The sequence below is a fragment of the Triturus cristatus genome, chromosome 8 (assembly GCF_964204655.1).
Source record: "Triturus cristatus chromosome 8, aTriCri1.1, whole genome shotgun sequence".
In the NCBI taxonomy this organism is placed as follows: domain Eukaryota; kingdom Metazoa; phylum Chordata; class Amphibia; order Caudata; family Salamandridae; genus Triturus; species Triturus cristatus.
In genome coordinates, this window is record NC_140591.1 from 1,180,515,754 (window position 1) to 1,180,529,417 (window position 13,664).

The 13,664-nt window shown below is 48.6% G+C and overlaps 1 protein-coding gene across 1 annotated transcript in view; it reads right to left on the minus strand.

Moving 5' to 3' along the window:
* RP2 (RP2 activator of ARL3 GTPase) overlaps positions 1-8,657 on the minus strand; it is a 349,303-nt gene extending 340,646 nt beyond the window's left edge. Inside the window, exon 1 of the mRNA XM_085622855.1 lies at positions 8,429-8,657. Within this exon, the coding sequence (XP_085478981.1) occupies positions 8,429-8,536 (108 nt within the window). The 5' untranslated portion in view covers positions 8,537-8,657. The remainder of the gene's footprint in view (positions 1-8,428) is intronic.
* Between the last annotated feature and the right edge of the window lie 5,007 nt (positions 8,658-13,664).

Genomic DNA, 13,664 nt, shown 5'->3' on the forward strand with positions numbered 1-13,664 from the left:
ATTTCAGGTGCCTGCCAAGCAGGGGGGTAACTCCTTTACCCCAAGGGAGATTTCTTCATTCAGCTGGAAAGTATGATTGACCAGATTGCTCATATCACCACCCTTTCTTTCCAAGAATGCCATGTGCTTGATGCATGGAAAATAGCCCAGGTTATCCCTCTGGAAAAAAAAAACAATATTCACATTTCTCAGCTGCAAAATCTTCGTCCCATCTCCCTTCTTCCTTTTTGTTCAAAAATATTGGAAGAAGTGGTCAACGGGCAACTCATGGCATATCTAGAGGAGGAATACCTTCTTCACCCTACTCAATCAGGGTTCAGAGCCGGCTACTCGACGGAGTCAGCCGTCCTCTATTCCACCGAATGCCTCAGACAGATGGTGGATGAAGGACAGACAGCAGCGTTGATTTTATTAGATCTAAGTGCAGCTTTTGACACTGTGCTGCACACAACGCTGGTGTCTCGCCTCTCCGACATGGGAGTGGAAGGACCTGCCCTTGCCTGGATAAAATCCTTCCTAGATAATAGGAGTTTCCAAATGCATTGTCCCCCTTTTAAATCCTCTCCCCGGAAGCTGAGCCATGGGGTTCCACAGGGCTCCAGCTTGAGCCCTACCCTGTTCAATCTCTATATGGAACCCCTGGCACACATAGTCGAAGCTTTCGAGGTGGATATTGTCACCTACGCTGACGATACCCAATTGATGATCAAGCTTACGCCTGACCACACGGAAGATGCCACTAATTTCTCCAAGTGCCTGTCATCAGTGGCATCGTGGATGAATAACAACTGTCTTCGCCTCAACGGCGAGAAAACGGAACTTCTAGTTGTCGGAAAAGCCCCAAATGCTTGGTCGCATATGTGGTGGCCCGCGGAACTAGGGATCTCCCCCACTCCCGTTCCATCGGTCAGAAACCTTGGAGTAATGATCGACTCGGATCTCTCTTTCAGGACCCAGGTTAGCAAAGTTACGGGTAGGTGCTTCAGCACATTAAAAACACTCCGTAAAGTCCTTGATCTGCTCCCCATTAATGCCAGAAAAACACTCGTCCACGCCTTAGTCACACCCCACCTAGACTATGGCAATGTTTTGCTCTTAGGTTTAAGTAAAAAAGGCTTGCACCCTGGGGTACGCTACCACTCACGTTGCTGGGGAAGGCGGCCCTCTTTAAAATGATGGCCCTGCCCCGATTCGTCTACGTACTGGAAAACACACCGTGTCGCATACCGCCAGACTACTTCCGCGCGATAGCGGCACAGGTGGCTACCCTCCTGTGGGGTGGCAGACTGCCGCGCATAGCGCAGTCCAAAATGACTCGCAGCTGGTATGACGGGGGGATAGCGCTTCCCGACATTCAGCTTTATTATTGGGCAGCGCAGCTCAAAGTAATAAACCAGTGGCTTCATGTCCCGCATACAGTCCCGGTATTCAAAGCAGATAGGGCCGTACTGGGAGAGCGAGGTGTGTTGGCAGCCCTGTATGATGGTAGACTGACTCCAGCGCTCGTCGGCCCTCTCAGACAGACGGTTGCCATATGGCATGCAGCGCCGGCCAAGCTAGGGTGGCTCGGGGTCCTGACCAAGCTCACACCTCTGTGGGACACCAGGCAACTCAGGAGGCTCAGACACAGCAGGGGCTTTGACAAGTGGGACGCTATAGGGATCTCTACGATTGGCGACATGTGGCATGGGAATGACATTATCACATTTGACCGTCTCCAACAACAATATGCACTGGCGCCAGCCGAATGGTTCCGATACACGCAAATTAAACACGCCTTGCTGGCACGGCTAACACCGGGCGTGGCGGTACCAGAGGCATCGCCCTTGGAGGACCGGTTACTAAAGGATTATATGCCGAAAAGGGCCACATCGTTTACATACCGTAAGCTGATTAACAACCTGCCAGACCCAATGGGCCCTCTCCGCGCTAAATGGTCCCGTGATGTGGGGGAATTCGACGATCCGGAATGGCGAGAGGCGCTGGCCTCGCCGCGGGAGGCGGGTATACCGTCGAGGCTCCGGCTGGTGCAGCTTCGCATCTTCCACCGCTCCTATTACACCAGGCACACACTGCATAGCATAGGCAGCGCGACACACCCTTTCTGCCTGCGTGGTTGCGGGGAGGTGGGAGGCTTCTTCCATACCATATGGGAATGCCCCGTGCTTCAGGAGTACTGGCGGGGGGTGATGCACATGCTGTCACAGTCAGGGGGAGTCACGCTGGCGCCGGAACCCAGGCGCTGCCTGCTGAATATATGGGAACCTAACGACCTCTCGCGCCTGGCGCAGGGCTGGGCCACATTAGGATTAATGATAGCCAAGCGCAACATAGCTCAAAAATGGGGGTCAGGGGAACTGCCGAGCCTCGCTGCTTGGGGCACGGACATGGACGAGGCCATGTTTGCGGAGAGGTAGGCCTTTGTTAGACGTGGCTGTCCTGGTAAATGGAGTAAAGTATGGGGGGCGTGGAACTCCTATAGGGGTGACATCTGTGACCCGCCCTCGGACCCTGAAGACGATGCCTCAGATTCAGACTAGGGTGGGTCAGCCCGGTGGTGGGGGAGCGGGACGGTGGATGTTGAAGATATGCACTGTTGTGGAACTGTTATCTGCAAACTTGTCACATTCAGGGGTTATTGCATTGCTATTCATCATGGAAAACTATGTGTTTGATTGCTGTATTGTGCTGCTGCTAATGGAACAAAAAAATAAAAACAAGTTACAAAAAAAAAAAAGGCTTGCACAGTCTTCAGTGCATAAAAAACGCTGCTGCTCGCCTAGTACTAAACCATGCCCTGCAGAGCATCTGGGAACAATGCCCTAACAGTACTTCATTGGCTACCGGTCAAGGATCGTATTAAATACAAAGCCCTTTGCTTCACGCACCGCATTGCCTATGGCAAAGGCCCTAGATATTTGTATAAGCTCCTTACTATCCACCGCCCCACACGGAATTTGAGGTCGTCCGGAGCTATGCTGTTCAAACTCCCCCGCACGCGTAGAGCCAGAATGGGAGGTTGTTCTTTCAGAAACCTGGCTCCCAGGCACTGGAATGAACTACCGCTGGACCTACGTATGGAACCTTCAGAATCCAGATTCTGTGCCAAACTTAAAACTTACCTGTTTCCATCCAACTAACTGCCTCTTCCCCTTACTTTACCTCACTCCTTCTTAAAACTCGCTGCTTCTTCTGTTTTGGCTTCATTCCAGCGCGGGGACACACTTTTAGTGCAGCCAGGCGCTTTAGAAATGGCTTTATTATTATTATTATTATTATTATTATTAGCTGTGCGGCAGCAAGTCGAATGTTCAAGTCTTTGAAGTCCAAGATTAATCTGAGGCTCTGGGGACCCTGTATTCACCTTTATCAAAAGATTAGGGGAGTGTCTAGATCGGATCCCACCAATGAGAGTTCAGGCGGGAAAGGGTGGCTACACCCTCTCCCCTTTGTGTGTTTTCCTGCCTGGGCAGGGGACAGGATGCCCCTGAACCGGTTTGAGGCGGTGTATGCAGAAGTAGGCACTGGAGAAGCCTACGTGCAAGTCTGAAAGACATCCTATGGTGCACCTACCCAGTTCCAATCCACATAGTCTGTCTGGGGAGGTGGGAGCACCTCCCTGCAACAAGATCCCTATTGTCCAGCTGCCGTGGCTGGTGTTCTGCCAAGCAACAGGCAGCCAGAGTCGTGTGGGTGGCGGGTAGCATCCATTTTGTACTACGTGTGCACTTTTAAATTGGTGTCTAAAATCTGCCGCTTTTACCATATCGCCCCTCAAGCAGGGGGGAATCAGGCCCTCACTCCCATGGTTGGATTGGGGGTATGATTCCTACATGTTGGACACCAAACAAGACATGGTTCTGTGCAGCCACTCTCAAGTTATCACGCTATCGCGATTACTTATAATGCGGTTAAGAGTATATGGTATGGCTGCACTACAAACAACCCAGCAATAGTTTTAAGAAGGTTGCAGAGGGACCCTACTCAGGTAGGGGTTCCCCTCACACATATCTCAGCACCCTGCCTTGTAGGATTAGCAAGGCCTGCCTTAGAGGTGACCTATGAGGAGATATGTGTTGTATTGAGTGGGATACAGGATACCTATATCCCTGTAAGGGGTGCAAGCACCACCTTACCCAGACTACAGTAGTGATCTGGTGGTGTCAGTTTGTATGGCTGTCCCAGGGGTGGCACAATAAGTGCTGCAGCCCCTGGTAGGCCTCTGAGGGACCCATGCCCTGGGTACTTAGGGTACCATCTACAAGGGGCTGATAGGGTGTCCTCAGTATCCAATTGGTATGTACCTAGGGTACTCACATCAGTTTAGAGAGGAAGCAGATAGGCTGGGGTTCTGGATAGCAGGGCCACAGCCTGGCTAGAGTCAGAAAACATCAGCAAAAAGTTGGGGGCAACTATGCAGTCGATGCCACTCTCCTACAGACTCTATCACTGCCTGCTTGTATCCTCAGGATTTTGTCATATATTCAGTGCGCCTTTTGCTGGCTATGGCTCCCATAAGACATATGCGTTGTTCTCATGAACTCTTTTTTTTTTGGGAGTTTTATATAGCGCAAACTAGACCCAAAGGTATCAGAGCGCTTTACACGAGCACAAGTTACGTTACAGACGGACACATTCAGTTTTGTTAGAGTTGTTAACTCTTAAATATAACCAGGCAGCAAATGTCTACTTTCAATGTGTTTGTCAGCTCCGGTATTTCCATTTCTTTTAGTTTGAATTTTAACTTACACCTCATTTAACTTAGTCACCAATTTTAAGACTGCCTGTATTGTTTTATTTAATTATTCCACATCATGTCTTGATAATATTTATTTTATCTTCTGCAGTGTACCCATCTGAAGGGTTATGTAGAGTGTGTCCTGTGGACCTCTGGAATTCTCTCTACACTTTGATTGCGTTAAGGTGAAATAAGAGTCAATTCTTGATGTTTTTAGTGAAGTTTCCTTGCTGCACAAGGCAATTAGCTGCGCAAATCCAAGTAACCTTTCTAGATAGCTTCTCAGATGCTCTTTCAGCTCTGAGGTTCACAATGAATGCAGCTTTGAAGTTCTCGAAGTGCTGTGTCTTTCGATTCCAAGTGTGTAGTAATTCAGACTCCCTCAGTCAGGCACTTATATCACCACCTTTAGAATCTTGACATCACTGTCTGTTGTAGGTCCCTTCTGCTATATCTTCTTTCCAAGCTGTACCTTCCTTTAGTTTCAACCTAATCTCAGTCTGGTGCCCCTCTTGAATACATTTCAAGACTGCCTAGAGGCGTGGCTGTAACAAAGCTGTGGGGCACTATGTACCTCCAAGCTCCCCAGCACATTTTTATTGAAGAAATGTACCCATAGTTAAAAACTTGCTGCCCAGTACCAAAGATGTCCCTTGCTTCCTATGTCACTTTCATAAAAAAGCAATGACGGCAAGATGTGGGGGTGGCAAACCTGAGAAGAATGATGTATATTAGATATTTAAATGCACTTTCAATATGGCTTCCACCTATATTTCAAGTTACTATGTTGAATGTCGGACTGGACAGCTAGAAGGAACATCAGGAAACCCTAGCTGACTGGGTGCCAGAGGGCTGCCATGAGAAATGGATGGGATTGGGTAACTACTCACTCACTTATTGTACTTTTTGAAAAACTAGAGAGTCGGTGATGTGGAGTGGGAGATTAAATCAAAAATGCCTAAATAATAAATACACCAGGAAACTTCAAGAATATACTATTAAACTACAGATATGCACCTAATATTCCACAAAAATACGCACATTTGAGATTCTGAAAAAATATTTTAAAAAACCAAATGGAGCAATTGATTATTCTATTTTTGTTCCCACTCTAAGCAATACTGGCATTCCAAGAATCACCCAAGAGCACAGTAGCAGCTAAAACTACACACGATGCAGTGCTTTCAGTAATATTAGTAGATGGTTTCACCGCAAGGAAAAACTGCCTTATCAAAGTGAAGTGTGAAACTTGACGTAGGGGTTATGGAGAAGTGAAAGCACGATGAAGAAATGGTGGAGCACATGACTTGGATTTGGACTGACTGGCATGGTGAGAGCATAAGGACAACAGGATGGTGTTGGAGAGAAAAAAAAGTGACCGCTGACCAGATCCTTATTTTGTCACTAACAATGGGGTGATATATATAGATATGCGCTGTTCAGGCACTAAGAGTAAGACAACCAAATGCAATGCCGATATGTTGTGTGCCTGTCATCCTAACCGGAAGAGTGAGCAATTAGCTTTATTCCTCACTGCATGTAGAGAGTACCAGCATGCATACTTCTCAATAACTCAGACTGTATCCATTTACTGGAGCACATACTTACCATTACATCCCTTAACAGTTTTTCAAATTAACAGAGCAGGGGCAACTCGAAAGAAGGAAAAGTTGCAACTCTCAAGCAAACCTGACAATTGTAGAAGTGGTATTTCAGGAAGCAAAAGTGATTTAGTGGACATAGAAGCAGTGCAGAGGGTTACTGGAGAAGCAGGGTAGGGGGTTGCTATGGAACCAGGGCAAATAAGTTGGTGAAGAAGCAGAGCAAAGGGGTTAGGGGGAAGCGGGGCAAAAGGGTTGCTGAAGAAGCGGGGCAAGAGGGTTGCTGAGCTGAGTAAGCGGGCAAGAGTGTTGCTGAGTAAGCGGGGCAAGAGGGTTGCTGAGTAAGCAGGCAAGAGGGTTTCTGAGGAAGCAGGGCAAGAGGGTTGGTGAGGAAGCGGGGCAAGAGGGTTGCTGTGGAAGCGGGGCAAGAGGGTTGCTGTGGAAGCGGGGCAAGAGGGTTGCTGAGGAAGCGGGGCAAGAGGGCTGCTGAGGAAGCGGGGCAAGAGGGCTGCTGAGGAAGCGGGGCAAGAGGGCTGCTGAGGAAGCGGGGCAAGAGGGTTGCTGAGGAAGCGGGGCAAGAGGGTTGCTGAGGATGCGGGGCAAGAGGGTTGCTGAGGAAGCGGGGCAAGAGGGTTGCTGAGGAAGCGGGGCAAGAGGGTTGCTGAGGAAGCGGGGCAAGAGGGTTGCTGAGGAAGCGGGGCAAGAGGGTTGCTGAGGAATCGGGGCAAGAGGGTTGCTGAGGAAGCGGGGCAGAAGGGTTGCTGAGGAAACAGAGTAGAAGGGTTGCTGAGGAAACAGAGTAGAAGGGTTGCTGAGGAAACAGAGTAGAAGGGTTGCTGAGGAAACAGAGTAGAAGGGTTGCTGAGGAAACAGAGTAGAAGGGTTGCTGAGGAACAGGGGCACAAGGGTTGCTGAGGAAACTGGACAGAAGGGTTGCTGAGGAAACTGGACAGAAGGGTTGCTGAGGAAACTGGACAGAAGGGTTCTGAGGAAACGGAGTAGAAGGGTTGCTAAGGAAACAGGGTTGAACAGCTGTTGGAGAGGCAGGACAAGAGAATAAGAAGGGAAGACTGAGGGGGGCGCTGTGCAGAAGTAGAGGTTCAACGTTCTTGTGGAGCGAGGAAGAGTGTGCTGGCAATTGGAAGACTTTAGTATTAGAAAGGGAATAAGAGCAGTATTGACGACGGGGCGACAATCGTGTGGAAGAGTGAAAAAGTGCTGCCTGACAGGGGCGAGGGTGCCAAGGTAGAAGGGGGAAGAGGAGGACGTTGCAGTAAAGGGGGAAGAAGAGTGGTGCATGATTGGGGGAGAAGAGGGTGCTGCGGTAAAAAGGGGGGGGGGGGGTGGTGCTGCAATAATACCAAGAAAAAGAAGTGCTGCGAGAAAGGAGAACAGTTGTTGTAGATGCAAAGAAGATGCTGTTGGACTGGCGAGTGAGACTAGACGGGATTGTTGGTACTGGAGAGGGGTAGATGAAAAGAAAGAAGTGATACACGAGGACTGGGAATTTGGTTTTGGAGGGAGAAGGGTGTGCTGGATAGGAAAGTGATGTGCTGCAGGGTGGTTTGGTGTGCATATGGCGAAAGGAGATGCACCAAAGCTGGGACTGCTGCAATGGCATTGAATATGCTGTGAAAAAATATAATTAGGGTAGAGGAGAGGCAAAGGGTGTGTTGGAAAATAGCATGGACGTCTTACAATGAAGGACAGCAGCATTCTTAAATCGGTCAGGTGTTTAATAGCGAAGCAAGAAAGTGCGCCCTTCTTCGCAAACAGCTGTCACTAGACCACTAGAACCAATTCCAACACATTCTAGTGTTCATTACAACATTCTTAAATCATCTGCATTCATTATGCACTCTACTGCAACCCAGTACGGGATGTAAAAAGGCAAGTGGGCGATGGGAAAGTGGGTGCTGGAAAGAGGAAGATGCTGTGGAGATGGGACGTGGTGGTGCAGAGATGACAAGCTGTTTGTACAAGAGGTGTTTATTGTTGCTGGAGGGGGTGCTAACGTAAAGACGGTGCTACGTGGAGAGTGTTCTTAGTGGTGGGAAAGGGCTTGGTCAGAGCTTCTATTCGTCGGTACCTTTTCACGTTTGTCCCAGCTGTACTGTTTGGGCTCTTCGGCCTGGGTTTGGTCGCTGTCGCCATCCTTTCCTTTCCTCTTAGATTTCTTGGAGAAGAAGCAGCCCATGGCCGCACCGCCACAGGGGATGCTAGACCTCGGGTAGCAGGGACAGCAAACACCAGGCTGACAGCTAAGCTTCTCGCTGTAACTACGCCCCCACAGGCGTCAATGCTTCCTCATTCCACTGCCAACTGCCTCTCCCCGTCTCCATGACAACAAGTCCCGCCCACCTCATTGCTTTCCGCGTTGGGAAACCAAAGCGTCGGAAGCATGGAAGACGGACAATACCTACTAGTACCACAGCACTGAAAGCGAAAGAGCGGCCATATTAGAAAGGTAAACTGTAGATATTACTGAACTTCCATTCAAAACTGAGATCTCTGCTTAAACACCACTAAAAGGCGCATCATTTTAAAATGCACTGTAATAACAAGGCGGAGGCGAATGTATGGGTTCTGGAAGTTTTATTCCACAACAGCCCCCTACACATCTGTGCTAGGGTGACCAACTGGAATTGGTGCAAATTCAGGACGGTGAGTGTAAAAATTCAGGACAAAGGGTCAAAATTCAGGACACAAATTCAGGACAGGAGTTCAAAATTCAGGACAAAACTTCAGGACAATAGATAAGTTTTACAGACACATCAGAGGAGGTCGCGCAATAGTATATAAGTAAGCCCAGCCATATCCAAACATATCCAACCATTTGCAAACCTATCCATCATGTATCCTTCCATCTATCATTTCACTCATCCATCCCTTAATCCATCCTTTCACTCACCCATCCATCATCCATCCACCCTATCCATCTGTACACTCATCCATCCACTCTTCTACCCATCCATCCAGCCATTTACCCTTTCACCCATCCAGCCATCCTTTCACTTACTCATCCAGTCACCCAGTCACTCATCCTTCCACCCACCCATCCACCCTTTCAGTCATCCATCCATCCTCCCTTTCTCTCTCCATCGACCCTTTCACTTAGCCATCCTTTCTTCCTTCCTTCCATCCATCCACCCACCCATCCATCTACTCATCCACTCATGAATCCATCCATTGACCCTATCACTCATCCATCCTTGCTCTCATCCATCTATCCTTTCACTCCTTCACTCATCTATTCATCCTTTTGTCCATCTACCCTCCCTTTCACTCACTCATCCATCCTTACATCCACCCTTTCACTCATCCGTCCATCCATTCACCCTTGCACTTATCAATTCATCAATCCATCCATCATTTCACTCATCCATCCACTCACTCACTCATCATCCACCTTTTCACTCATCCATCCTTTCACTCATCCATCCTTTCACTCATCCATCCACCCTTTTACCCATGCAGCTACCCTTCCACCCATACATCCAGCTATTTACCTTTTCTCTCATCCATCCTTCCACTCACTTATCAATCCATCCATCCATCCTCTCTCATTCTCCATCTATTCAATCTTTAATTCACCCATTCACCCTTTCACTAATTCATCCAGCCATCCACCCATCCCTTCACTTACTCACTCGCCCACCTTTCCATATTAATTTTGAGCTGATCCTTTTTGAGAAGATGCCCATCAAGAACTTCACCCTCGCTGCAGGAGCCATTCCAGGACTAGGGCAGAAGCAACCCAGGGCGGAGACTGGATCCACCACAGGGGGGACAGGAGCCATCACAGACGGGGGAGGGGGGGGAGGGACAGGAGCCACCACATGAGAGGACAGGAGCCATCACTGGGGAGGGTGGGGGGGCAGGAGCCATCACAAGAGGGGGAACAGGATCCACCAGGGTGGGCACAGGGGTGGGCATGCAGTATTCAGGTATCATCTTGACCCTTCCAGGGTGGGGGTAGGGCTCCCTCCTGGACAAGACAACGAGAAGACAGGCTCTCTTTCTAAAATGTTAGTTTTGCCATCCCCCACTGTGATGTACAATACTTAAAGGAGATACTCCAAGAGAACTGATTTAACTGATTGTCCTCCATACTTTGTTAATCAGTGTGGGTGCGATTGTGCTATTTCTTTATTTTATTATATTATAGACTGCATGTTTGAAGAACCGAGGTTTGCTTACAATTTAGTGACAGTAATTAAGCTCTGTGAAGAGAACCACCTGCTGCCTCGGTGTAATCAGGGCTGGTTCTATGATGTGTGGGGCCCTGGGCAGAAAGGGAATGTGTGAGCCCCTCTAAATTTCAGAGTCATGACGCATTCAGGGCTGTTTGCATCTGAATAGATGCCCCTGCTCCTGAAGCTGCAGCCCCTCCCTCTCAGTCACCTTCAAGCCCCTCTTAACAGCTCATCAAGGGCTGAAGGTGTGAGGATAGCCACCCCGCTGTGCCTCTCCAATGCTGCTGGGTATCTGAGCTTTGGCACTGCATTGGAGTCTGTTACACCCGACCTCAACAGCATCGGAGTCTGTTACACCGCACCTCAGCAGCATCGGAGTCTGTTACACCGGACCTCAACAGCATCGGAGTCTGTTACACCCAACCTCAGCAGCATCGGAGTCTGTTACACCGCACCTCAGCAGCATCAGAGTCTGTTACACCGGACCTCAACAGCATCGGAGTCTGTTACACCCGACCTCAGCAGCATCGGAGTCTGTTACACCCGACCTCAGCAGCATCGGAGTCTGTTACACCCGACCTCAGCAGCATTGGAGTCTGTTACACCCCACCTCAGCAGCATCGGAGTCTGTTACACCCTACCTCAGCAGCATCGGAGTCTGTTACACCCGACCTCAGCAGCATCGGAGTCAAGCAGGGAGGTGGGTGGAAGCTGTGCCGGCTTTAGGGTGGCGCGACCGGTGCCCGGTTAAAATTACAGACAAATAGCGTCCGTTAAAGAATCCTTCACGGACAAGGGACAGACGGCCGAAATTACGGACTGTCCGTGAAATTTACGGACGGTTGGTCACCCTAATCTGTGCGGAGGAAGGAAGACACAAAACAGTTGAAGCCGTTAGGGGTGGCAGAGCATAGGGGAATTGGAATGTGGAATGTTGGGGACCAATGAGGGTGCAGAGATAACAGAGGGTGCTCTTGCGCAGGAGAGCAATAGAACACTTGTTGTCACGCACTAGGGGCTGGCGCGTGACTATAACAGTAAATACAACACATCTTCCTCTCTTGAATGTATAACAACAATGTGGTTACTCACAAACGAAATCATCAAATCGTCTGGGTTTGTTGATGGTTCTACCAAACCTTCCCCTGAGACCATGATTGTCGGACACAACCTCAGTATCAGAATGTGGATCGCTAATGGTTCTACCAAACCTTCCCCTGAGACCTGATTGTCAAACTCAGTATCAGAATGTGATTCTTCTTCATCGCTCTGATCAATCATGGGAGCGTGAGGACTAACTTTATCATTCTGGTCCGGTGTGCGACAATCAGTGGATTCAGCGGTGGGTGGAGGACCGCTATCTTGAACATCTTCATTTCTTGACCACATTCTATTATTAAAAGGCATGGAACTGCGACCCCTTTCAGGTTCATCGTAATCAACCCACAAATCTTTATAAGCACTACTGGGCTGATATTGACTTGACAAATCTTTATTATCACTATAGGGCTGACGATGACTCTTTTCCCACTGAATGGCATTTGGCCAACCTGTTCATATGCCATACTTTGCCATCACTGAGTTTGGCAGCATTAGTGTAAAGTTTGCTGATGCGAAGGGGGGAGTTGAATCTGCTTTCACCCTTCCTGACTTTCCTTTCAAGGCAAACTTTGACCAGATCACCAATCCTGAAAGAATGTTCTTTGACACCATGTCTGGTGTTGTACCAATCTTTATAGCACTTTTGTGCCTTTTCAATATTGTCTCTGATGGTTTCTGGTGACCATTCAATCTGTTTGGATGCGGGCATCCAACCTAAGTTTCTGCTCAGGGGTTGTCTGCTGCTCATGAGGACAAAAGGTGATTCGTGGGTACTGGCACATGGCGAGATCCTATATGCCCAAATGAGTTTGAATATTTCCTCTTCCCAGTTGAGGCTGGCATTCGTGGACAATTGTATGTTCCCTTTAATGACTTGATTGAAACGTTCGACAAGGCCATTACCTTCAGGAGGATAGAGTAAGGTGGTGTGGTGAGCGATCCAGTTTCTCTCCAAGAAGGATTTGAATGGATCTGACAGGAATTGGGGGCCATTATCGGTCAGTAAGTATTTGGGTAACTCTTTGCTCAAGAAAAGTTTGTCTAAAAATGAAATGACCAAAGAACTGTCTGCACTGGGAACAATTTTTATCACAGGCCATTTGGAGAAATGATCCACGACCACCAGAATATACTTGATCACACCATCGTGGCCTTCAATGGGTCCGGTTATATCCAAACCTATCCTCTCCCACGGCATTTCCAGAGGGTTGAGGGGAGTAAGAGGAACTCTGGAGGTTCTTAGGCTTTTGTCTGAGTCATTGCAATTCACGCAGTCTCTAATCATAACTTCAACTTGCTTGTCGATTCCTGACCACCAATAGCTGTTTCTGACTCTCTGCTTGGTTTTACAAACGCCTAGATGACCTATGCGACATAGACTGAGGATTTTGCCTCTGAGTGTGTTGGGTGAAATTGCCTTACCTATTCTGTACAGTTCCCCATTTTCCAGACTTAGTTCGTTCCTTATTTCCCAGAGAATGTTAACTTCATCATCAAGGTGTTTTTTCCAGTTTTCTGGCCAGGAGCTGTTGATGTAATTGCATACCTTGTGTAGGGTGGAATCTTTCAGCATGTGTTCTTTCCACTCAGTCGCTGTGATCCCGTCCAGGTCTGCATTGAACAGTAATGCCACTTTCTCGGCTTCTTCCTGGTCGTTCAAGACCTCCTCATGGGGTAGGGGTAGTCTGCTTAAGAAATCAGCCGTTTTGTTCCTGACTTCAGGCCAGTACTCGACCGTGTAATTACAGTCCAGCAATTTTACCGACATCTTGCTGAGCCTGGGGGAAGCATTCTGCAGGCCCGATGCCGAAAGGATTTTGATGAGCAGTTTGTGGTAAGTGCGTAGATGTATGTTGTAACCCCAGACATACACCCTGAAGTAGTTTAGAGCCCATGAACAAGCGAGCATCTTGCGTTCGATCACTGAGTGATCTTGACGCGAAAGCTACCACGACTCATTGTTGTCAGAGTCTATCTGTGTAAGCACCGCACCGAGCCCTTTGTTTCTGGCATCGGTGGTGATGTAGG